Source organism: Pan troglodytes, chromosome 13 (assembly GCF_028858775.2).
Source record: "Pan troglodytes isolate AG18354 chromosome 13, NHGRI_mPanTro3-v2.0_pri, whole genome shotgun sequence".
Lineage (NCBI taxonomy): Eukaryota > Metazoa > Chordata > Mammalia > Primates > Hominidae > Pan > Pan troglodytes.
In genome coordinates this window covers 116997948-117025477 of record NC_072411.2, presented here as the reverse complement: position 1 = coordinate 117025477, position 27530 = coordinate 116997948, and the positions used below count along the sequence as shown (strand labels likewise).

Sequence of the window (27530 nt, the reverse complement as noted above, 5' to 3'; positions counted from 1 at the left end):
TTAAATAAAAACCTAGAATAAAAGTTTAAAAAGGGAAAAAAAAGTAACACTACGATAATAAGTAATATAGGTAAAACAATATAGTATAAATATTTATACAGCATTTCATACTATTAGGTATTACAGGTAATCTGGAGATGATTTAAAGTATACGGGAGGATGTGTGTAGTTTACAAGTAGATACTATGCCATCTTTTGTAAGAAACTTGAGCAGCGGCACATTTTGACATCACAGGGGTTGAGGAACCAATTCCCCATGGATAGCAATGGGGATAACTGTGCTGACATATTTGGGGGAGATTTACTTTCTTAATTCAGAAACAGTTGTCAGTTTTGGAAGCTTTCATTTAATGGAAAAATTTACTTAGTGTTTATATTCTGTAGATTGATTTACACTTTAATAAGCAGTTATTGTAGAAATAATTATTTTGTATGCTTCCTAATAGTTCGGAATTATTTTAAATATTTCATTCCCATTTTATTTTTTCTGTGTATTTACTATTACAACAGGTAAAGCATATAAGAATTTAAATATTGGGCCGGGGCAGTTGAATTATTTCTTAAATTTTTTACATCATTCACATGAGGTTCTGGGTGAACTTTTTGCAGTGTCAGGACACAGAGATGCATTAGTGAATGCCAGCAGCTGGATTTTAAAATTGGCATTGTCAAGAGTGTCACAAGCAAATGCTGTATGTAGATTTTGTATCTTTAATCTGTAACTTGGTTCATGTCTCCCTATGTAGTATTTTATTCTTTCCAGTTAATTAAGTAGTTGAAATGAAAATGCAGGTATTGCGTCTCTGCCCTTGTTGCTTCTATAGGTTTGAAAAGGGCACAAAAAAATTAAGTTTTCAATGGTAACAGATGCAAATAAGAATTATAAAATGCAGGGCTTCTAGGTTGTAATTTTTTATTGGTAACTATTTAACATAATTGAAAACCAAATTAATAATGCAAGAATGTACCATACCTTAGTGCTGTTAGTTTCAGTAAATGTGTCTAATCTCTTTTATCTCTCATCACAGGTTATAAGATAATTGGGGCAAATTCAGGGGCTGTGTATATTCTTCCGGTTTTTATTTGTGTGTGTGTGTGTGTGTGTACACACGTGCGTGTTTGTGTGTGTCTCCATATACATGGACCTATTTCTTTGTAAGGACCTAACCGATATGACCCTCCCATATGTGTTGCAAGCTATTTGGTAAAGCAAATTATTGCTTGGGTCAGGTGAAACTGACTAGTTTTCATTCTAGGGTTCTTAAATCAGCCATGACTACTTTAATGGATGGAGCACTGGTCAGGGCGTTAGGGAATCTAGCTTTTATTTGTGACTCCATTACTGACTTTATAGCTTCAGGCAGGTTAATTGCTGTGCCTTGGTGTCCTCACCTATAAAACATGGGTGATGCCTGCTGCGTTTCTATTTCTTCAGAGCGTAGTGAGGATTAATGAGCCAAAACACAGAGCCTGTCTTGTGGTTTGTACACCATGATTCGTCACTGCGCTGTGAGGGCTTATTAATATACAAGGAGTGGCATGAGACAGTGAGTGAGTCTGCCTTCACAGGTGCCTTCAATGTTGGTTTAAGTAGGACTACCTAGTGAAGTGGCAAATTTAGGTATATCTGTTCCTCAGCACTGTCCAGTAGACCTTTCTGTGGTGGTGGAAATGTTTATATCTATGCTGGACATTCAGTAGCCACTAGTCACCTCTACTATTGAACACTTGAAAATTAGCTATTGCTACCAAGGAATAAATTTTAAAATGTATTTTATTTTAACCATATGTGCCAGTGACTACTGTGTTGGACAGCTGGTTGATACAGCTGGGTAGTTGGGAAGTAGGGTTTATTTCACCCAAGAGGTTGGGATTGATATTGGATAAAGGATAGTAGGGCAGATGAAGGGACAGATTTAATCCTAGGTTACAAGAGTATGGTAGCTGTTTCTAAAAATTTCCTTTCCAGACTATTGGTCTTCATACTTTTTTCCTGTGTTTTTTGCCTCTTAAAAACATGTCGTAGTCATTGTTGTTCATCTGATTGGCTTTACAAATTTCCTGACTGTTCTCCTCCTTTTCAGGTTACTTTTCTTTTTTCACTCTCCATCCTGCAGCCAGAGCACCTGCAGAAGAACACGAGTCTGGCCAAGTCATTTATTTGCTTAAAATCCTTCCGTGGCTTCCTCTTAATGTTTTTAAAATAAAGGTTAAATCCCAAAATATGGTTTATAAGACCCTGGATGGTCTGGTGCTACTTTCCTCTCTGTTCTCATCAGTCTTTCCACAGCTTCTCCTTTCCCCCTTTCCTTCAAGCATTTTTTGCACCAGCTTTTCTGAATTTTTGTTTCCTTAAAATATGTAGGGTCTTTTACCTCCTAGCCTTTGTACATGTCTTTGCATTGTCTAGAATATTTGTTTTTGGTAGCCAGTTTCTCATTTGAGTTTCACCTGGGTTATCCTGTCCTTTTGGCCACCTTTCCTGATGTGGTACTTCTCCCCAGTCGTAGGACTTACTGTTTCCTCCCTTCTTGTGAGGCTGTAAGCTGTATGGGCCAGGGATCATGTCTGCCCTCCCTAGTTCTGCCAAGTGCCTAATGTAGTCTGTATCCACATTTGTTTGTAGAGTGAATTAGTGTTTGAATGAATGAAGATTATGGTATACTTTTTCCTCTTTTTTGATAAAAGGTCAGATGACATGAAAATGGGAATTGCCTCCTTCTGCCACTATCTTTACTGTGTGACAAGATGTCTAAAACCAAGTTTCCCATATCTGTGCCTTTTCTAAGGTGGTTGAACTGGTTCCTGGCAGCTTTTGCCCAATTGGCATCCATGGCATGTTACTTTTTGTGGGATTGTGGCTACCCAAAGTAATTCCTATAGCCTTGACTTTTAAGTGCATGCTGTCTCAATGTTCTAGATACTGTCTTCTAGAATTAGGTAGTAACAGGTGAGAATAGATGAAATTTATTCCTGCCCTTTCCTCCATTTCTTAAGGAGATCATGGGAAGGGGGTCTGGAGCATGGAGACTATGGGATTCTTACTACTCTTCTACTTCTTCCTGAAGCTCTTACTCCTTAAAAGCCATTAACATCTCAAATTCTGGAATCTGAGTTGGCAAACAAACTTTTTCTGTCTCTGCTTACTGTATCTCTTATACTCTTGGTGGAACTCTTTTCTCAATAACCAGGCCTAAACTCTTCCCATGGAAGAAGGGTAAGAACCAGCAAGGGCAAACACCATTCTGTCTGACCCTCTTTAGGGTTTGCTACTTTGGCTGATTGAAGAAGTAAAGTCCTTTTTGCTTACTGTAAATTTCTAAGTGGCCTCCTTTAGCTCTAGCATAGACATTTTGGCTGTGTTCTTCATCACCTCAAGGTTGAAGTTTTCTCTTAGATGCCTTCCTTTCTTCTTAAGTCTTCTCATAGTCCCTCCATTGCTCCTTTGCCTCATCATCTCCTCAGTTGTCTGCCTGCTTCTGTTCTAGTAGGAGTGAACAGTGAACAGTCTGTTAAAGTACTGATTATAGAATGGTGTGAGGTATGCCTTCATAGCACGGTGCTCACAGTAGTATGAAAGTCTCAACTAGGGCTGAAAGTAAGACCAGAGGAAGTCACAGAAGGCTTTCTGGAAGAAGAAGAACTTCGAGTTTTGAAAAAATAGAAAGGGAGGATGGGATTTTGAGAAAGATAAGATATGGGTGCTAAGGTACTCAAGGCCAGACTGCTTCTTCATTCATTCTAGGAACTTCCGTTAGTGATGTAAGTGGAATAAAAGGATGGAGGAGGATGAGAGGCCAGAGAAGATGGGCAGGGTCTTTGAAAGGCTGTGTGTGCTAAACAGAGTGCTGATTTTAAGTTGAAAAGCTCCTCCTTCACACTGGGGAGGGAACTCAGTTAAGAGGTTTGTCCAGTAATCCAGGAAAGGAGTGATGAGAGTCAAATCAAAGTAGTGACAGTAGTGGTGGGAGGGGGGTGGGGTGGAGAATTAGCCATATTTATTAATTTATTCTTTCAAATGAAGTTTGATTTACTTTGTACTGTTTCAAAAATACCATATTAGGATGTTTTGAAGTTGGGTACGTACATAGATTCTAGTGGAGTACCGATTAGGATGTTGATTGAAATTGGTAAGTATATACAGTGGATTAATAAAGTTGGTTTCTATCAAGTCGATTGATAAACTTCATGTCGTGTGTTATTCTTTAAATGAATACATCAGTTTGCTAGGTTTTTATTTGGGAATTTTGCATTTTAAAAGTTAGGGTGATTTGTGATTTTATCTTTCACTTCTTGTCGGTAGATTTTGATATCAAAGTTAGACTCATAGCTTCTAAAAAGTAATCAGGACCAAGCTGCATGTCTCCATTTGTTTAAGCATTCTGTTATATATATCTTAGTAAAGTTTTTAGTCTGTTTCATATATATGTATGTAGGTATACACATGCATATACCTATTAATTGAGGTTATTCTAGGTATAGACTGAGTATCCCTTGCCCAAAATGCTTGGGATCAGAAGTATTTGGGATTTCTTTCAGATTTTGGAATATTTGCATATACGTAATGAGATGTCTTAGGGATGGTTCTCAAGACTAAATGTGAAATTTATCTGTGTTTCATAAACATTTTATACACATAGCCTGAAGGTAATTTTATACAATATTTTAAACAATTTTATGCATTAAAATGGTTTTTTAAGTACTGTGTTTGGAATTTTCCGCTTGTTGTGTCATGTTGGTGCTCAAAAAGTTTCCAATTTTGGAGCGTTGCAAATTTCAGATTTTTGGATTAGCAATGCTCAACCTGTATAGTATTTGATTATTTGTTGCTAGTAAACTCGATATTGTGTTAATAAATATAATTTGTTATTCTTGATATATAGGAGAGCTGTTGATTTAGTACATTTCTATCCAGTCAACACCTAATTCTAAAGATCTAATTATCATTTATTAGCTTCTATTTCTTATTGCATTTGTCAGTGCTTCCAGAATGATACAATAATGGTGATAGTTGGCTTGCTTGTTTCGTTCTTCCTTTTTTAAAAAAGTACTGACCCATAGAGTTATAGTCAATACTAATATCCATATTAAATACAAAGATTAATGTTCTTTATTGCCCTGTGGAAGCTTTCTTCCCTTTATTATTTTCTAACAAGACTGTATTTTATTTTATTGAATGATTTTCAGCTTCTGCAGAGATGATCTTATACTTTTTTCGTTTTTGTTTTTGAGATAGGGTCTCACTGTGTTGCCCAAGCTGGTCTTGAACTCGTGGGCTCAAGTGATCCTCCCACCTCAGCCTCCCAAAGCTTATGCTTTTTTGACTATTGATGTTGTTAATACATTTAAAAATATTAAATAATGCTTGTATTCCTGGGATAACCTTGACTTGGTGTTGTGTATCATTTAAACACAAATTTTACATGAATTTGCTAGGGTTTTAGGAATTTTGCATTTATGATTATAAGTTAGAGTGATTTGTGATTTTTATCTTTCATTTTTTTGCCTCGGATTTTGATACCAAAATTATACTCATAGTTTCTAAAAAGTAATCAGAATGCTTTTTTTTTTTTTTTCTTTTTACCTTTCCTCTTCTCTGGAACATGAAGAGAATATCTTCTGGAAATATCCTGCCCCCTGCCAACTTAGCATAACAGTATCTATTTTGATAACTCACATATTATATAATTTTTGGAGATCTCTCTAGTTTTGTTATTAGTAGTGATCACTCTGATATACCAGTGTATTCATAATAAAATACAGACACTAAAGAGAAAATGGACTTTTTTTTTTTTTTATCCCATCAAGTTCATCCTTAAAAAGTCCCTGTGGATTGAGAAGCCGAGGCGGGTGGATCACGAGGTCAGGAGATCGAGACCATCCTGGCTAACACGGTGAAACCCCGTCTCTACTAAAAATACAAAAAATTAGCTGGGCGTGGTGGTGGGCGCCTATAGTCCCAGCTACTCGGGAGGCTGAGGCAGGAGAATGGTGTGAACCCGGGAGGCGGAGGTTGCAGTGAGCCGAGACCGCACCACTGCACTCCAGCCTGGGCGACAGAGCGAGACTCCATCTAAAAAAAAAAAAAAAAAAAGTCCCTGTGAACTGTAAAACTTTTACCTATTTTGACGTTTTATCTGAGGCTGTGATTTTGATTAACTTTATAACTTTCCTGTTACTGTAAGAATATTAGTTTGAATTAGAAGAGTAAATATTTTTGTAATGCAGCCCTAGGAGAGAGAAGAAAAACTTAAGACAAAATCCAGCCGTAGAGTTAGTCTCGGATGTCACTGGGAGAGAGGAAGGCTTGTATAAGAGGGCTAAGTAATCCAGGTTTTATCCTGATACATGTTCTGGCATTGTTAATAAGTTATGGGCCTGGCGCAGTGCCTCATGCCTGTAATCCCAACACTTTGGGAGGCCGAGGCGGGTGGATCACTTGAGGTCAGGAGTTCGAGACTAGCCTAGCCAACATGGTGAAACCCCATCTCTACTAAAAATACAAAAATTAGCCGGGTGTGGCAGCGTGTGCCTGTAGTCCCAGCTACTCGGGAGGCTGAGGCACAAGAATCGCTTGAACCTGGGAAGCGGAGGTTGCAGTAAGCCGAGATCGTGCCACCACCCTCCAACCTGGGGGACAGAGCGAGACTCGGTCTCAAATAATAATAATAATAATAATAATAATAATAATAATAATAATGTATCATGAATGGTGCTAAGTAAGATGCGACTTTAAATATTGGAGACCAGGCTTAAGAAGTACCTTTTCAGTAGTGACATATAAAATATAAAGATAACTGAGAGCTTTTTTTGTAGCCCAGGAAGTGGGGACAGTAAGCAACTCAGTCATATAAGTTAGACATTGAATGTGTGTGGAAGACTAGACATAGGAAAAAGAATGGAGTATTATCTGCTGCAAAGCCAAGTGAATTTAAAAGCATCCTATTGAATATTGGTGGAGGGAAATCTTGAAACCTTATAAGGCAAGGCAAAATAGCTAATAATTAACCATATTGTGGTATGAATTTAAAGTCAATGATACTCTTTATTTGCCATCTTCACTATTTAATTTTAAAATAAACGAGCTTTTATAGTTCACCAGTGAAGTCTCCCAATCCTATTTTTTCCCATAGAGGCTGTGTTCTTTATTAATTTTCCTACTGCAATGTTTTTGGGCCCTAAATCTTTATAATTATGGAGGATTCGAATGTACAGTGGAAAGTCATATATCTACTTCAGACTTTCTCTTTTGTTTTGATTTAACTCTAATATTCTGGCAACTTACTGTTTTTATATGTCTTGCATTTAAATAACAGTATTAAGTCATTTAACCCTTAATTTTTTTTTGCATAAAAAAAGTACCTTTTGTGAGCTAAAACAATAAGAAAGTCAGTTCTGTTTTAACCCTAGATCATGAAAAAAAGATTTATAATCTTTGTTGTCTGGGAATATTTATAACTGTTCAAAACATCATTGGTAATCTATCTTCCCCACTGCCCTCTGTACATCCCAGTGTGAAGCTAGAACCACAGCTCTTACGGTCACATGAGAACCATTTTGAGTGTGTGGCGAATAACATGTGCTTCTTTTTTTTTATTTTTAATGGATATGTAGGATTTTAGAATGTGATACTTGATCTGCCATTAACAGTTTTCCTTGGAAGGATGTTGAATTCTGAAGTAGAAAATATTACATGGGCCATTGGACCTATTAATTGTCCCACTGCCCTAGGTTAATTTTAAAAAATTAATTGCCAGAGATAATTTGTTTTATAGCTTTAAAAACCCATGTTGCTAGTTTGAATTACTCTGCTTTATCCTGCTCCATAGCAAGCAAAGTGACTTGAAAAATTAAATCTACATGTTTGCAGTTTTGTAGTTATTCATGAAGGGTTTCATTCATGAACTCTCTTGGTATCCTGTCATGCGTGATAGATTTAGTATTAGTAAAAATGCCTTTTTGCGTATGTTTTTGCAGTTTGGATGGTCTGTACATTCAAGTACAAGTTTAAATTTGCCCATCTCTCCTTTCTCTCTTTTATTAGTGGTGTAATGAATTCAGATCACCATTGTAGGCAGGTGTCTGCCATATTATTACTGAGGGGAAAAGGATATTAAAAGGTTATACTGCATCCTGAATGTGGCCTTTGGGACAAAACTGAAACATTGAACACCACAGTTTAGCCCTTTCATAAGTACTTCCTTTTCCTCATCTTCAGGATCAGAAAGATTCCTAGTTAGGAAAAGGATTTTCAGAGTTATGTGGTTCATACTCTTTAGGTAGTGCCACATGGGAAAATGAAAATCTACTCTTAGAATGTTGTTAAGAAGACATAATTCTATACTTTCCCTTAGTAAACTTCCAGATTATCATGAAAAACATGCATCAATTGTATCATAAAATTGGGGAAAATGAAGATAAGAGGTTAATGCTCCAGACATAACTTATTTTGTTCCCTTATCTTCATTCTGTATCTGTCTCCCAAAAATGCAAATCCAATACAGTAATATAATGGCAGTTATTGAGCTGTTCGTATATGCTAGGTACTGTTTTAAATGCTTTTGATGTATTCATTTGATTCTGGCAACAATCCTGTAAAATAGGTAGTGTTATTATTTCCATCTTATAAATGAGGAAACAGGCACAGGGGATTTAAGTAATTCATGTAAAGTCATAAGACTTTTGAGTGGCAGGGCTGAAATGTAAGTTCAGACAGTCTTATTCGGTAACCCCAACTCTTAACTACCATGCTGCGTTGATGCCATCCCTCCTGCTTACAATGATTTAGGAAGCTGTTCAGGGTTTCTTATTGCCTTTGGAAGGAAGTCCAACTCTTTAACACCTCCTCTTTGTTCTTATATAATCTGTCCATAGCTTACAGTTCGAGAGTACCTCATATTCCTGTGGTACATTCCCTCTCTTTCTCTCACTCTCCCTTTCCCCCCTTTTTTCCTTTTTTTTTTTTTTTTGGTGGTTCTAAAAAGTTCTAAGTGCTATCTCACTTAAAGTCCTTCACACACTTTTCTGTCTGCTAGGATATTCTTATTCTGTTTGTGTACCCGCTTTTCTTCCTTACCCTTTCAGGTCTGGGGAGCTTTACCAGACTGCAAAACCTTTTCTGTGTGCCTCTCTGCTTTCCTCCTCTGAGTTCTGTGAGGACATTGTTTCTATAGTGCCAAAAGTTGTTGGTACATTTTTTTCAAAGTATTTGCTGAATGATGACTATTTTCCAAACTAATTGCAAAACAGAGTTTGTGACTTTTCCCCCTACTTGTTTATACAAATATATTCATTCCATGTGTGTTAAATAAATAAACGATTATTGCTACTTTTGATATATGCAATATATATATCATGCATTATGTATATTAATACATATATCCATTTTCACATAGGATCTATCAACATCAGTAACAAATCATCCAGTATTTCATACTACATTTTAGATAGCAAAAAGCAATGACACATGAACACCTGGATTGTCTGTTCAAGATTTTAAAATTTAAAATCTCCAGTCATATCTTTAAAGATTTTATAAAGCATATTTTCCACATTATGATTTAAAATCATAGGTAAAGGAATAGCGCAAGAGTACATTAGAAAAAAAAAAACTGGTGAAATCTGCCAGTGTACTGTGTTGTCAAGGAACAGAAAAAAAATTAGAACCTTCGAATTTTTAGGATTCAGTATATGTATTAGTCCCTTTTCATACTGCTGTGAAACACCTGAGACTGGGTAATTTATAAGGAAAGGAGGTCTAATTGGCTCATGGCTCCCCAGGCTATACAGGAAGGGCCTCAGGAAACTTACAGTCATGGTGGAAGATGAAGGGGAAGCAGGCACATCTTACGTGGTCAGAGCAGGAGGAAGAGGCGAGGAGGTGCTGCAGCCTTTTAATTTATTTATTTATTATAATTTTTTTATTTCCATAGGTATTTGGTTACACAAGTAAGTTTTTTAGTGGTGATTTGTGAGATTGTGGTGTACCCATCACCCGAGCAGGACACACTGAACCCAATTTGTAGTCTTTTATCCTTCACCACCTTCCCACCTTTTCCCCCTGAGTCCGTGAAGTCTGTTGTGTCATTCTTATGCCTTTGCATCCCCATAGCTTAGCTTCCACTTATGAATGAGAACATACAATGTTTGATTTTCCCTCCTGAGTTACGTCACCTAGAATAATAGTCTCCAGTCCCATCCAGGTTGCTGTGAATGCCATTAGTTCATTCCTTTTTATGGCTGAGTGGTATTCTATTGTATATATACACCACAGTTTCTTTATCCACTCATTGATTGATGGGCATTTGGGTTGGTTCCACATTTTTGCAGTTGCAAATTGTGCTGCTATAAACATGCATGTGCATGTATCTTTTTCATATCATGACTTCTTTTCCTCTGGGTAGATACCCAGTAGTGGGATTGCTGGATCAAATGGTAGCTCTACTTTTAGTTCTTTAAGGAATCTCCACTGTTTTCCATAGTGGTTGTACTAGTTTACATTTCCACCAACAGTGTAGAAGTGTTCCCTGTTTACCACATCTATGCCAACATCTGTTATTTTTTTATTTTTTAATTATGCCCATTCTTGCAGGAGTAAGGTGGTATCAATATGGTTTTGATTTGCATTTTCCTGGTCATTAGTGCTACACCCTTTTAAACAGCCAGATCTGGTGAGGACTCAATCACTATCACAAGAACAGCAAGGAGGAAATCCGCCCCCATGATCCAGTCACTTCCCACCAGGCCCCACCTCCAGCATTGGGAATTATAATTTGACATGAGATTTGGGCAGGGACACAAATCGAAACCTTATCAGTATAGGTAAAGTATATTATCTACATATAATCATTTGTAATTCACTGAATTCGCGACTGTCCGTTGATAAGGCATTAAAAGAACTGACTGTCGAAAGTGGTACATGTAAAAGATATTAATATACTGTCGTGTACTAGATGTAAATTCAGCAGTTAAGATCTCGACATTTTCATATATTCCAAAATAGTTTTAAATATTTTGGTGTTGCATTGACCCACGTCATTTAGCTAGTAGACACGTGCCTTTCCATTTTCACAGCAACATACACTTTGTGTCTGTAATGTTCATTGCTTTATACCTGATTTTTTCATTGGTTTTTCATACTGTGTTTGGTTTCTACACATGAGCACACAGTGCCTAGAAGGTTTGATAGAAAGCTTTCTTCCATCAGTTGCATCCATTTCAGTAATCATGTTGCTTATTCCCTACACGGCCCCTTAACAGTTAACCACCATATTCCAGTTTCTAGTCCTGGGATCAAGGCCATTTAAATCTTATCTTCTATTTCACCTCATTACTTGTTTGGGTTTATACTTTATCAGTTTGATACCTGTTTGTTGAATGAACGTTTATCCTCAGTAGGATTATAGGCAAGGACAATGTTTTTCTAAGTCTTATGTATCCCTCCAAAACACCTAGTTTGGTAAAACTTTAGGTTAAATCATGCTAGAAAAGAGAGAATTTACTATATTTAAGTGTGTTTAGAAAAAGCCATTTTATAAGCTTCCCCAGTAACCCATTCTAATAAATATCAAATCAAGTTATTGATGTCTATTTTGAGTCCATGATGTAGTAAATCTAAAAAAGAGTCTTCTTCCCTTGTATAGTGATGAAGAATAATGTATTTATCACTGACTTCTCTATTTAGTAATAAGTCATGTTAATAGTTCCTGAGATACGTTTCAACATAACTTTTCCTGTATGTAGTACCTATTAGTTTTACAATGTAAATAAAATCCACCTCTGTGTATTTTAAATTGATTTTTCGCACTAATTCTCTAACTAAAGTGTTAGTCTGTTAAAATACATCAATGGGAAGAAAGCACACATTATTGTGCCCAAATAATAAGAAATCTTACACATGCCCCATCTTCTCTTGCTATGGTCTTTGAATGTCCCACATGTAAACTTACGTCTACTTCCAAATTTTAATGGTTCATGACAAAGCAGAAGCAACATGACTGGATTTAATAGGCTCTATTTCCCATGATGCAGGACTGAGGTTAACTGATTATCTTTCCATCTGTAGCACTTGTAATGTGCCATTCAGTTCATTAGCGTTACAGGAGGGCTAAGAGTTTAGTGAATTGTGTGTGAGCAGAAGCCATCCATAATCCAAGCAGAGAAACCACATGTTTTAAGACCATATGACATAATAAGCTTTGTATAGTAAGGATCCTAAATGTAAATTGGAACTCTGGTAGTCACTTTGTAAAATCATCTTACTGGCTTAGACCATGTTTTACTGGTTGATTTTTGGTTTATATTCCTCCCTTGCTGATGGTGGTACTTTGAGAAGCACTTGAACAGTTTTTCATGTTGTCATCATGCACTTTTTTTCAAATATGTGTAAAATAACTATGCTAATGTGATTCAGTTGCTGTGCATTAAAGTGCACTTGATTGGGCTCTTAGATTTTATTTTTTTGAGGTGTAAGGTCTATGTTTGTCTCTGTCAAAAAGTCCTAGTGTGTGCATGGATTTTTTTTTTTCTCATTTTTTCTTTTTTCATTGGAACAGTATCTCTTGCTCAGGCTGGAGTACCATGGTGCAATCATGGCTATGCAGTTATTATTATTTTTTTTGGATGGCATATAATGTGGCCATTATATGTTGTTGTTGTTTTGTTTATTCATTTTTGCACTTGGTGGTTTAAGACCTAGAACATTGGTTCTTCAACTCAGATTTCTATTTTTTGATTGTCATATGTATAGCATATGTGGGTGAGGAGATTGTGTAGTTGGTATATGAGCATAATAATTTAGAGAATGAATTAGGAAGTATCAAGAATAGTGGATGAGTTTCTTTTAAAATACCCTGAGATTGTCTGCTGTAAATGTATACTGTGACATGTGTCACTTTGTTTTAAATTATAAAGCTGAAATGCAATCCACTGTATTATATCTTGGCTGGAGAAAGACTGTTGCCAGAGGAAGGTTGTTGGACTTGGACATAAAGAAGAGTCAGAATACAAACTTGTCGGTGTTTACCCAGGACTATCCAAAGAAGAAAGCAATTGGACCTGATAGTCACGAATTGCAGTCATTAGAGAAACATTTGCTGTGGTTCATTTCTTATTCTAATACATTAGCTTTCTTTTCCCACTCTGCCATCAAAACAGTTTTCACCAAGGTCATTAGTGACCTTGTCTGTGAACTCAGTAGATGCTTATATCCCTCATCTACATGATCTCTCTGCAGCATCAAACGGAATTGGCATTTTTCTACCTTTCACTTCCCCTAATGTTTCTCTCTGTTTCCTTCCAGATCTTTCTCTATACATTTGATACAATTTACAGAATTAGTATTATACCATGTTTATAACTTCATGTCCCATTTACCGCATTGGATTTTCACATGAACTTCTGTGGCCATTATATGAATATAGCATAATCTTTAAAAAAAACATAGAAGACTATAAAAGAATTGCTCATTTTGAAAACTTATTGCCATGGTATAGTGTATTTAAATCATATTCTGAAACCATATGTAAGGAACAGAATAGTAGACAGAAGTCCTTTAGTTTTAACAAGTTACTTATAATTGAAAGACTTTAGGCTGGGCAATATTTAATTTCAGTGAAATTGACCAAGGAGAATATGACCTTAGTTAAGCCATTGGAACTTGTTCTTCTCTCTTTTTTTTCTTATCTTGAACAGGATCAAACTGGGATCTCTAAAATCTCTTCCAGCGTAACATTCTGTGACTTGTGAATTAGTACATGCTGAGAAGTTTGTATCTCTCTGAGCCATAATACTTTGTTCTGCGATGGTTGTGATTATTATAGGTTATTGTATGCACACATGTTTAAATTAATTTTTAAAGTACCCTGTTCACTATATTATTAAACTGTTTGTTATGTGGCATAATTTTCCTTCTAGTAGAACAAAATCCCTGTCCTGTGAATTTATCTAATTTTTTATTGGTTTATAAAGACTATATGGCCTATAATAGCTATAGTAAATGATTTTTATTGGCATTTGAAAGTCTGTCACTCATAGTGATTGGTGATTATGAAGCCATATTTTAATATGAATAAGAATGCAAAATACAGTTGTGAAAAATTCATAATACTATATTCAATAAAAACAATCCCTATAATCTGATGTCAAACTGAAATTTTACATCATTTCTCCTTTGAGTTCAGCAGCTTTTGATTCTAGATTCTTCTGCCTAATATGAGTTCTGAGTAATTTATTTTAGTTAAAATTGTATATTATTAAGGATGTTGAAAAATTGAGTCGAGTCACACATTTGACTTACTTAAACACATCTGCACTTATTTTACCAGTAATATATTTGGTCTGCGGCCTGTCGATTATACAGACGATGAAAGTATGAAATCGCTATTGCTGCTACCAGAGAAGAATGAATCATCCTCAGCTAGCCACTGCTCAGTAGTAAGTATGGATTTAGCTTTGGGACATTTATATATTTTATTAAAATTGGTTATGAAAGGAACATAATAGAAAAATTTCCATTTGACCAATTGCTTACATTCACCAAACAATTATTGAGCACTTCCTGAGTATTAGCTACTGTGGATTCAAAGACATAATCACAGTACGACCATCTAGAAATACTTATTGAGCCCGCTCTGTATTTTAGGCAGCATTCATAAAACAATGAATATGACTGGTAGAACTCTTATTCTCAGGGAGGTGCTTACCATCTGGTGAGAGGTAGGAAAGAGACAAACTGTAAATATTGAACTAATATAAATAAAATAATTTCAGACACTTAGACATGAGTGTTTCGAAGATGTTGTAGAGTGTCGTTGGATGGAGGTAGTGGGCTTCTGCAAGGCCATTGCTTTAGCTAGGGTCACAGAGTGGAGCCTTAAAGCACTGATTTGAATTGAAACCTGAATGTTGAAGTGAGGAGGCTGCCAGGTGACTATCTGGAGGACACAGTGTATAGGCCCTTCAGTGAATGAGGCTGGTATGTTGGAAGGTTAGAAAGAAGTTTGTTATTGCTGGAGACTAGCGAGCATCTAAACGGGACTTTCGGATAGATTACATATGAAGTGTGGGAAAAGAATGGAATAAGTATGACCTTAGCAGGGAAGTAGATGGTAATGCCATTTGTTGCCATGGAGAAGGAAATCAATAGTTCTATGTGCCAATTTGATGTCTGTAAAACATGAAAGGGAGATATCGAATAGATCATTGCATATGAAAGTCTGGAGCTTAGGAGAGAGGTACAAGCTAGAGATAAAGTGGAAAGAATGCCTGTTTCTTAGGAACCCATAGCTTAGCAGGGATTTCAGATATAAAAACTTTTACTGTACATTGTAATAAATTTGCAAAATAAGCTATAAAAATATACAGTAGAATCAAAGTAAGTAGAAACTACAGGAGATGTCAGGAAAAATTTCACAGAAAGGCCAGGTGCAGTGGATCGCACCTGTAATCCCAGCACTTTGGGAGGCTGGGGTGGGTGGATCACTTGAGGTCAGGAGTCTGAGACCTGCTTGGTCAACGTGGTGAAACCCCATCCCATCTCTATGAAAAATACAAAAATTAGCTGAGTGTGGCGGTACGCGTCTGTAGTCCCAGCTACTAGGGAGACTGAGGCACGATAATTGATTGAACCCGGGAAGTAAAGGTTGCAGTGAGCCGAGATCACGCCACTGCATTCCATCCTGGGTAACAGAACAAGACTGTCTCAAAAAAAAAATATATATATATATATACACACACACACACACACATATGTGTGTATATATATATGTATACACACAGAGAATTTCACAGAGAAAGGTGTCCTAAGTCTTTCAGGGTAAACATTTTAGCAGAGTGTCTAATAGAATGCTGCTGGCTGCCAGTAACAGAAAACCTTTTCTCAAATGCTTGAAGACAATTTATTACTTTATATAGAATTAATCCCAATGCAGGGTAGCTCTGCATTTGCTTAATTTAGCACTTAGTGGTTGCATCAAGGAACCAAATTCTTTGTATCTCTTTACCTTGCCATCCTCAGTTTGGGGGATTTGTCCTCAGTAAGAAGTTTCCTTTAATGGTTGTCGAATGATTGCCACAATTCTAGATATGACAGTGGCCAACTGAAAAAGAGACACTAAAGTCTTTCCCTGAAGCCTTTCCGTGGACTTCCCCTGTGTCTTATTGTCAGAAATTGATTTTGACAGCCCCTCCTGGGGCTGGAGGATAGGGTCAGTCTTTGAAAGGGAGGCTACCTGAACAAAACTGGGCTTCTGTTAGTGTGGAGGAAGTGAGCAATAGATTTTGAGTGTAACAGCCAACATTCCCCACTGCAATCAGGTGTACAAAGTGAGAATGGCAGCCCAAATCTAAGGAACAGCTGCTCAGAGACAAGGAGGCATAAAGGACCTTAGGAATTTGAGAAACTGTAGCATTTACTGTGAGAGGAGTATGACGTGTGTTTAAGAGGGATTCAGGGTAAAGGGCTAGGTTGGGACCAGATTGTGAAAAGCCTTAAATTCCCTGATACGAGTTTAGACTTAATAGGGCACCTTCAGTGTGTTTATAACTGAAATAGGACTGTCTGCAGGCTATCTGGGAGTGGGAAGAGACTGAAGGCTGATTGGGAGGCTGCAGTAGTGGAGACCAGGTTTGAAATGCTGAGGACTGGAATTATAGATGGTAGTTATGTGGGGATGGAGAGAAGAAGAGGAGTTTTAGAGAGAGTTGGTAGACTCACCAGATCCCAGTACTGCTCAGATGGGGGAAAGTAACAGAAAGGGAGGAGCTGAGGTCAAGGATCATTAACAAGAGTAGTAGTAGATGCCACTGTTTAAGATAAGGAGGTAGCCTAAGGTAGCTACAGTTTGATACTCTCATAGATGCTTTCATGAGCTAGTTGCTTTCATATCTTGAAAACCCTATGTCTTCTGCTTTAGACTTCAGCCTTATAAATCTGTTCCAAACTATAGTTTTGGTAATGAATTGGAAGAGAAGCTAGAAATCAGCAGTTTAATTTTCTCACTTTACAAATGAGAAAAGTGAGACCTAAAGAGGCTATGATTTGCCCCAGGGTTAACCAGCCATTTAAAAAAAAAAAAAGGTTTTTTTTTCTTTATTAATGGACCAGTTAGAACTCACATTTCTTAAAACTTAGGTCGGTACTCAATTCAGTCCCACCGTACTCAGCAACTATAAATTGACTTGTTTTCTTCATTTGTACTTGAAGTCTGACAGAGCATAGCATAACCAAGTTGTCCTTTGCTGATGTTCCTTTTATGTAAAAGCTGGAAAATGATTATTCTAAATGTGTCAAGAATAAAGATATCTTTATGGTATTCTTGGAGTCTGGGGGTGGCAGTGCCTTTCAGAAAAGGAGGGTTTTTATTACATGGAAGAGACCTATACTTCGGGCATGTCATGTAGACATGGCCTTTTGAGTATTACTATTTACTGTCTTAATGGTTGGTACTTGGCTAAGGAAAAGATAATATCAAGTCCTTCAGGTTTAAAGGGTAGTTTCTTAATGTGCAGTCCTTAAAGATGGAACCTCTGGAATGTACCTTCCCCCGGCCACTACCAGTCTCTTCTTCACTCACTCTTTTTCAGTCACATGGGCTGCCTTACTGTGTCTTGAGTGCACCAAACATACTCTCATTTCAGGTGTGCAGCACCACTTGTTTAGTTTTTTTTTTTTCCAGGAACTAGATGTTCCCATGGCCAGCTTCCTCACACCCTTCAGACCCAGCTCTAGCATTGTCTTAGCAGAGAGGACTCTGTGCCACTGCATAGTAAATAGCAACCTCCCAGTGCTGTCTAACCCCCTTCCCCTGGTGTGTTGTACCATACTATTTCTCATTTGATGTAATGTATTTTTATTTTCTTGTGTTATTTTCCCCTCTCAACTAGAATATAAACTGTGTGAGGGCAGGGGCTGGCTCTTTTGTTTACTATAGTAGCCCTAGCATTGAGAACAGTGTTTGGCACATACTGAGTGTTCAGTAAGTGTGTGCTGAATGCATGAAGGAGCATTAGAGTATTCTTTATGATACATACCTGCCTCTGAAACAAGCACAAGTGCTTGGTAGCGTCATTGGGAACCCTTTAAATCAGTGATCTCCAGTGAGCTGCTTTAGGGAAGCAGCTCACTGCTTCCCTAAAGGAAGGGGTTTGAATTTCTCTCCTTTCTCTTTAGAATTTTTGTATTTTAAGTAAAATTTAGTGGCTGTTGGAAATCTGCTTTGAGAAGCAACCTCTAATCTTTTAAAAATTTAAAAAACTCCTTATCATTCATTCATTTTGAGACTTCTCTGTTTGTGATTCATTTTAAGCAGCATGTTTATCTTTTTAATTTTTTTTCTAGATTTTTTAACCCCATTTTTGATGAACTTAAGAAAAACTAATGATTTTATCTAAGAAAAAGTACCCTACTTAATTATTCCTTTGAATTTAATGCTAATGAACATAGTATCTAATCTCTATAAAATCAGGGTATTAAACCTTTGGGGTGTTTTTTGTACCTCTTTTGAGCCTCATGGGTCAGAGACCTATGCTTATTCAAGTCAAATCCCCAGCCCCCATGCCACCTCACCCCAAATCAGACATGTGGCTTTGGCAGCTGTTTGCTTTGTGTTTTATTATAGCACTCTTTAACTGTGAGAAATTAGTGCCAGTTTCTATTTTTTATGCAAATTTTTAAAAGTATGATAGGAAAATACTTGACCCACTTTGGTGCTTTCCTTGGGTTGGTAGAAATAGTATCATATGCTATATTTAGAAATGATATCTTTTTCACTCTTGTGTTTTGTGCAGAGAACTAATGTAGCTGAAGTGGAGTTATATAAATTGAGAAGTTATGTGTTCTGTTTAGAGCTATTTTTATGGTATTTGTGTAACGTAAGAATTTTTGAAATACTGTAGTGTTTTTAAATATTATCAAAGAGTAATTGAACAATCCATAAAGTACACTGAATATTTTCCTTTTTTAATTTTTAAATTTTTTATTTTATTTTATTTTATTATTATTATACTTTAAGTTTTAGGGTACATGTGCACAACGTGCAGGTTTGTTACGTATGTATACATGTGTCATGTTGGTGTGCTGCACCCATTAACTCGTCATTTAGCATTAGGTATATCTCCTAATGCTATCCCTCCCCCCTCCCCCCACCCCACAACAGTCCCCAGAGTGTGATGTTCCCCTTCCTGTGTCCATGTGTTCTCATTGTTCAATTCCCACCTATGAGTGAGAACATGCAGTGTTTGGTTTTTTATCCTTGTAATAGTTTGCTGAGAATGATGGTTTCCAGTTTCGTCCATGTCCCTACAAAGGACATGAACTCATCCTTTTTTATGGCTGCATAGTATTCCATGGTATATATGTGCCACATTTTCTTAATCCAGTCTATCGTTGTTGGACATTTGGGTTGGTTCCAAGTCTTTGCTATTGTGAATAGTGCCGCAATAAACGTACGTGTGCATGTGTCTTTATAGCAGCATGATTTATAATCCTTTGGGTATATACCCAGTAGGGATGGCTGGGTCAAATAGTATTTCTATTTCTAGATCCCTGAGGAATCGCCACACTGACTTCCACAAAGGTTGAACTAGTTTACAGTCCCACCAACAGTGTAAAAGTGTTCCTATTTCTCCACATCCTCTCCAACACCTGTTGTTTGCTGACTTTTTAATGATCGCCATTCTAACTGGTGTGAGATGGTATCTCATTGTGGTTTTGATTTGCATTTCTCTGATGGCCAGTGATGGTGAGCATTTTTTCATGTGTTTTTTGGCTGCATAAATGTCTTCTTTTGAGAAGTGTCTGTTCATATCCTTCGCCCACTTGTTGATGGGGTTGTTTGTTTTTTTCTTGTAAATTTGTTTGAGTTCATTGTAGATACTGGATATTAGCCCTTTGTCAGATGAGTAGGTTGCAAAAATTTTCTCCCATTCTGTAGGTTGCCTGTTCACTCTGATGGTAGTTTCTTTTGCTGTGCAGAAGCTCTTTAGTTTAATTAGATCCCATTTGTCAATTTTGTCTTTTGTTGCCATTGCTTTTGGTGTTTTAGACATGAAGTCCTTGCCCATGCCTATGTCCTGAATGGTAATGCCTAGGTTTTCTTCTAGGGTTTTTAATGGTTTTAGGTCTATGTGAGGAGGGTTTATAGCGTTTAGGTTAGATGTGGTTACATCATCTAACAATTTAGTGACTAGGAAAGATGAGCTGAACTTTTAAGTGCTGAATTCTGTCATTTACAAACACTTTTATGGAAATATATATATATGGACATATATTGTTTCCTTGAGTCTTTCACTTCTCAGCTTTAATGCTGTCCACTCTTACCTTCTCTTTATTTTTGTCTTTTTTGTCTTCTGTGAATTCTAAGTCTAGATTTTAAAGTGAAACTATTAGTCTTTGTTACAGCACTTCTTTCTTAGTCGTGAGCTGCATGGACTTCTTACTATTTATGCATCTGATCTCCTAAGTTTTGAATTAACTTGTCTGTTTTTATCTTTTCCTAGTTTTGAGGGGTTACTATTTTGATGCTAATTTGTTTTCTATTTTTGAGGTCAGCACTGTTCTAGAAGCCTTGGCATTCTTTGTTTTTTCAGATAATCTCAGTTTAAACTAAACAGACCAAGTTTGATTTTAACTCTATTGGGACAAGTTAGTGGAGGTGGAATAGGGAATTGCTGATTTTAAGTGGATATTTTAAGTTACTTGGGAAAAGAAAAAGACTTACTGGTGACAGAATGAAGTAAAACCCTAGAGAGACCCAATTTAAAATTGAAGAAATGAGATGCCCTGGCTATAGAGAGCTATCACAATTGACATTTTCTTGAGGGAAAAATAAAGAGAAAAAAATTATTTAAAAGGTTCTGGGTGTAGATTCAATGGAAATTATTGAAAATTATTAGAGTAAACTAAGTAATGAAATTCAAGCTTATATCAAGTAACAGTCTGTTTAATGTCTTTGTCTAGTCGTCTAATGTTTTTAACACTGGCATCTCCTTTTATATTAACAGATGAACACTGGGCAGCGTAGGGATGGACCTCTTGTACTTATAGGCAGTGGGCTGTCTTCAGAACAACAGAAAATGCTCAGTGAGCTTGCAGCAATTCTTAAGGCTAAAAAATATACTGAATTTGACAGTACAGGTGAGGATTTTGAATTTTGGGATGGGGGGTAGAAAAAATGTTAAATAGATGATCCTTTTGGAGAACTACCTTTGATAATTTACATATGTTTTAACCATTGGGAGATGGCTGTATACTTTGCATCTTGTAATAAATCTAAATTTTTTTTCAGTAATAAACTACTTATAGACAACAGCGTAGTTAGGAAATGTAAAGTTTAAAGGTTTGCATATATTTTAGGACAAGACAGTATTTCAGAAGAGCAAATTTGTGACTTTTGCTAATGACAAATAAATTGTTGTGCAGTGTAATGTCATAATCCCTTAGCTGTAATTTGAAAATAAAATAAAAATTTGTGTTTGCCAATATGGCTTTAAGATATATGGTTTATGATCTGATTTTTCAGATTGATGGCCAGGTTAGAGAACTAGATACTAAATAGAAGTAGTCTTACACTTAAGTGTAAAAATTGTTACCTTTGAAGATTCAGATATAAGCTTACAAAATACAGATTAGTTATAAAAACAGGCCAAAGAAATACTTTGGCTTATATCTTTCTTTCTCTCACTGCTTTTTTTGTATTTTAGTAACTCATGTTGTTGTTCCTGGTGATGCAGTTCAAAGTACCTTGAAGTGTATGCTTGGGATTCTCAATGGATGCTGGATTCTAAAATTTGAATGTAAGTGTTGGATTTGAGAAAATTAAGAAATGAATTAGACTAGTTTTGTTTTTCATGGTTATTAATGCCTGTGATTAAGGAACTTGATGTTAATTTTCTTACCTCTGGTTAGTCACTGCATTTTGAAAAAGCTTCTGGCCGGGCGCAGTGGCTCACGCCTGTAATCCCAGCACTTTGGGAGGCCCAGGCGGGCAGATCACAAGGCCAGGAGATTGAGATCATCCTGGCTAACACGGTGAAACCCCATCTCTACTAAAAATGCAAAAAAATTAGCCGGGCATGGTGGCGGGCTCCTGTAGTCCCAGCTACTCGGGAGGCTGAGGCAGGAGAATGGTGTGAACCCAGGAGGTGGAGCTTGCAGTGGGCCGAGATCACGCCACTGCACTCCAGCCTGGGCAACAGAATGAGACTCCGTCTCAAAAAAAAGAAAAAAAGAAAAAGCTTCTCATATTTATGGTGTCATTTAGATGTCCTTAGTAAATGTATATACATATGTTCTGGTTTTAAAGTCTTTTTTCCTACAATACCAACTATTTCAATGAAAAGTAAATGGAGTACATAGTATACTTTTAAGCCTAAGCGATTCATGTTACTGTTAAATGATATATTGAATTTAATAACACATGTTTTAAATATACTGCATGACATGTCTGTGAAATGAAAGCAATTTATTGCTTTTCCTTTATGATTACCTGCATAACACCCTTTTGGTCTTAGTTAATTTAATCCAGTATTTTTAGGAAGCCGTTGGGAAATTGACTGCCTTTTACTACTTTAGTTGGAGTCACTATACCAGCTATCTCAACCTCCACTGAAAATGTATACCTGTTCCCCTCTTCTTGCTGATAGTCAACCCACCATCACCTTCAGAGCTGCCTGTCACCTTCCCTGCTGTCACTCATTTACATTTCTACTTGGATTCTCTTGGGACTTAAAATGAAAAGAAAGCTGATACACGATTATTTTCTACTCCTTAATAGTTAACATATCTACTTTTGATACTATGGCTAACATAGAACAGTGGATTGACCTTTTTTTGTTTATTAATTGTTTACAAAAGATTAGTAGTTACAAAAGATTAGTGGTTACAGCGGAGGAATGTGGGGAGCAATACAGTTGCGTATCTTGATGTTAGTGGTGTTCATGTAACACAAGACTACCTGAGATAAAATTATGCAAACAAGTGCATTTATAACCAGTGAAATCAGGCAAGGCACGGTAGCTCATGCCTGTAATCTTAGCACTTTGGGCGACCGAGGCAGGGAGACCAGCCAGGCCAACATGGCAAACCCCCTTCTCTACTAAAAATAGAAAAATGAGCCAGGCGTGGTGGCACATGCCTGTAATCCCAGCCACTTGGGAGGCTGAGGCAGGAGAATCACTTGACCCCGGGAGGTGGAGGTTGCAGTGAGCCGAGATGGCGCCACTGCACTCCAGCCTGGGCAACAGAGTGAAACTCCATCTCAAAAAAAAATAAATAACTAGTGAAATCTGAATAAGCTCTATGGATCGTATTGAACTCAATTTGTTGGTATTATGTTATAGCGGTGTTAGATGTTAACATTGGACACTGAAGGAAAAGTACGTGGGACATCTCTGTACATTCCTTTGAAACTTCCTGTGACTGTAATTATTTTTAAATAAGATGTTAAGAAAGAACAGTGGGTATATTTATTGAAACTCTTTATGAAGCAACTGATGGATTAAAATTAGTTTATAAAAATGGTTTTATGGCTTTGTGCTTTGAAGGTTTTATGGTAGAATGCCTGATTTATCAAGATCTTAATTATGTTATTAATTTAATCTGTAGTTTGAAGTTGATTTGGTTTGTAAAACAGTTTCCTTTCATCAATTGGTATTCATGTCATTTTCAAATACAGCTACCACTTCTTTTCTTGTGATGCTTGTCTCAACCAATGCAGTCTGATCCAGCTAAGAGGCTGTGACTAGCAATGCCACTTCATCTGTTCTCATCAATCCCTATTAATTAGTCCCTCCTAGTTATGACGAGTTTGAGAAGTATAAGTAATTGGACTAATTTGTCTCACTTAGTTTTGAACTTTCTTTTTCCTTTTAAATCTGTGAAAGTCTTATTGAGCCTCAGTGTTTAAAACATTCATTTAAAATGGTTTCATGATTAGGGATGCTTTTGTATCAAACCTGTGCCAGAAACCTTTCCAGTGGTTATAAGAAGAAATAGATTTTCATCATAGTAAGGTCGCAGTAATAAAGAAGCCATACGAAATTTTGAATGTTAAGACATTTACCACTTAACTTTTGAGTCTAGTTCTTGTGAATATGCTGAAGTGGCATTTGGTTACATATACAGGCTACATGATTTATTTCCATAAAATATGCCTTCTTTGGGAAATGTGGGTTTTGTCACTTTAGTATCTTGGCCGTGTCATTTTTATAGAACCACTGATGGACTCGGACTAACTTAATCGTGTGCTATTTGGTGATTCTGACAGTAGTGAATAACATCCTCTAATATCAATGGTTCTTTTAGGATAAAGGATGGATGGAATCCCTTACTGAAGTTCATATCGTCATATTTTCTAATATAGAGTACAAAGAGAAACAGATTCAAAGTTCGAGATACTTCCTTTAAATAGTCACTGGGTTTACAAAAAGAAGGCAAGAACCTTCAAATAGTTCTTTCCTAATATATATTTCTCATAGTTTCTATACTGTTCTCAGTGTTAAGCATCTCAGTTTGATTCTTTGTTTGTTTTTTAAGAGATGAGGTGTCACTCAAGCAATCCTCCAGCTTTAGCCTTCTGAGTAACTGGTACTACGGGTGCACATCACTGCACCTGGCTCAGTTTGATTTTTAAAACTGTTTCAGAGCTATTTAAAACTATTTGAAAACCATTCATATTAAAAGATGATAGGTGGACCAAAGCTTTCAAAATTAATTTTAAAGATTTATGACTTTTTAAAACTAGGTCTCATGTTTGAGTCTGTCCATTAACTTGCTGGTAGACAAAACTTCAGGATTAACTATTAGGGAACTTTCATATTAACTTTTCATGGGATTTCTCATAAACCAAATAGATTCAAGCAGAATTTTATTTGTAATTTTCTCTATAGATAATCAACACATTTTATAAACTAAACCATTTAACAAAAAGAATTATACAAAAGATTTGGATCCATTGGGTCCAAATTTAACTATGAGAAGTTTTCTGTTGAAGTGTTCTGTCTTAGTTGGTTAATATCTCTTATTTTCCTACATTGTTTATCCAGAGTATCTTACAGTGCCATAATTAATGAACTTAGCATGAGGATTCTGAGACTAAGCCATAATTTTACAGACCATCCAGTCTATCTTATATTTCTTTTACAGATATTTTACAGAATGATACTTATTTTATATTTTACAGAAATAGGAGCTATAGATAAGAAAAGTCCCTCCTTCAACATCAAAATGGTGAGGGAGACTCTACTTTAGTCCTAGTCTGGGTGCTAATTTCTCACAGGCCATTAGCACCACCCTCATACAAGGTTGATTTTGGTATTAAAGAGGTGATAAGAATGAAAGAATAGAAGGTATATAAATAAGTCATCTTACTAATCTCATAGAGTATGAATAAGATGAAACTGTATCCTAAAGATGCAAACTAGGCCAAGATAAAATGTTTTCTACTGACCTATTCTTTTAGTACACTGCTTTCAAAATTTTTTTGTATCTTAGCCTTTTTTTCTAAAATAAATTTAATTCTACATCTTCTTTTCTTATCTCATTATGAAGGGGAGAACAGATGGCTGTCATCTTTTCTTTAATAATCTTTCCCTCTTCCCCACTCTCATCTAAGTTTAAATAAAATTGCAGCTGTAGAAGTTGTAAAATTCCCCAGTACCTAAGGGAATTACTGAAGGAATGTGCCAGACATTTTACACTGGATTTATGTCTGTGAGATGGGGAAGGGCTAAATTGAGTATTTTTTCATTTTTGTTTTAGCTGAGGAGAGATGGACCCTAGAAGACAATCATTACATCATCATTTAATAAATAACCTCATAATCAGGCTAACACATTAATTCTTTTCAAACAAATTCTAACAAATTGGCTTCTTTAAATGGATACTGAGAGTACTATGGAATTTTAAAATTAAATGCAACTTTTATTCTATACAAACTTTGCTAATTATTAAAAAAAAACAAAACATTCGTATAAATTAAGATTGATTAGGCAACTTTATGCTGACAGAAGGCTTCCACCAAAGATTGTCTAAGAATAAAAAAAAATAACATCCTTTGATCTAATAGTCCCAGTTCTGAGAATTTATCCTACGCAAGAAATACAGATGAAAGAAAAAGTATTTGCAGTGTTACTTCTAACAGCAAGAAGTAGAGAATATAACCTACATATGAAAGATTAGGAAAATTCTGAAATGCCTGAAGATACTCTCTGGAAAAAATGCATATTTTTAATATGATAAATATTAAGACTAAAAGATTATGAAAAATAGAATTGTTTAAATTTTAAACACATCCAAATTATATCTTCACTTTCAACAATATATAAATGTGTGCATGCATGTGGGTAAAAAAATAATCAAAGAGCAGTAAATTGGTGGGTTACTGAAGAGGGCTATTTGTTTATAACAGTTTTAAAAATAGTGTGTGCCTGTTAGATCAAATTTAAGTTCTCTAGGAATAAATTAATACGTTGAAATTTTCAAGTTGTAATAATAATTGGAAGTATTTTCACTTTTCTAACGATTAATTGGATAGGGAAGGGCTTTGGTCTTAATTAGGGAAATTAGAACCTGCATGTATTTATTCCTTGCATCTGATACAACAGGTCTTTTATACCTGTTTAATGGATACCCAGCAAATACATTTGAATATGGTGATTGTCCTAATCAGAACAGAATTTTTTACATAAAAATTTGAACTTTTAATATATGACTTCAAAAGAACACTGAGCATGAGTTTTCTAATAATTAGGAGAATTTTTGGACGTTAGACTGTGTTCGGTTTTTAACCATACCTATATAGAGACAGACAATTTTGATATTATTCATAATATAAGAGACAGACTATTTTGATATTTTGATATTATTATGCATAATACAAGGTCTTAGAATTGATACCCAAGTTTTGCCTAAGAAAAATTTATGATATAATAATATATTTTAGCAATAGAATTTAACCTGCTTCTCAGTGCATTAAGTAAAATAGCAAATTACACATCTTGTAATGTGAAGAAATATATTTCTACATATAAATATGCTGATAGCCAGAATTTTTACTAAAATGTCAAAAATAAATAATTGCTAAATGATATTTATATGGAGCCAGAATTTAATGACTGTCGACAGTATTTAATGAGATATCTCAAATCTTAAATGGAAACATTTAGCCTTTATTTTATATTTTCAGCCTTTATTTCATTGTCCTTTCACTTTTCGCTATGGAAGTTTCAAATTTCAAACTCATTTCTCTGTTCTTCTACTTAAGTTTTCCAAAAATTGCAGTGATAGTATGCTACTGTTTTTTCATTTTTGTCATTGTTGTAGGCTGCCTATTGTGATTTCCCTTTTTACTAAAGTTTAGTGCTGTTATAGTTTACTCGACTAAAAAGTCTAAAATATAATCATTTGCAAAACACTTGTTTTGCTTTTACAATCTGGGTGTTGATTTTTAATAGAATCAAAGGAAATTCTTTAATTTTTATTTTACTTACATACTGTTATCTTGAGTGACACACATCCCTAATTTAAACATCTT

General features: G+C 35.9%; 1 protein-coding gene across 5 annotated transcripts in view; it reads left to right on the top strand.

The window, feature by feature from the left end:
• Window positions 1–27530, top strand: part of BARD1 (BRCA1 associated RING domain 1) — an 84218-nt gene that overhangs the window by 43110 nt on the left and 13578 nt on the right. For all 5 annotated transcript variants that reach the window (XR_010149871.1, XR_010149872.1, XM_526019.7 and 2 more), the window contains 3 exons: window positions 14325–14433; window positions 21001–21133; window positions 21700–21792. Coding sequence is in view for 3 of the 5 variants with exons in the window: in XM_526019.7 (XP_526019.3) it covers window positions 14325–14433; window positions 21001–21133; window positions 21700–21792 (335 nt within the window). In the remaining 2 variants the exon portion in view is untranslated. The remainder of the gene's footprint in view (window positions 1–14324; window positions 14434–21000; window positions 21134–21699; window positions 21793–27530) is intronic.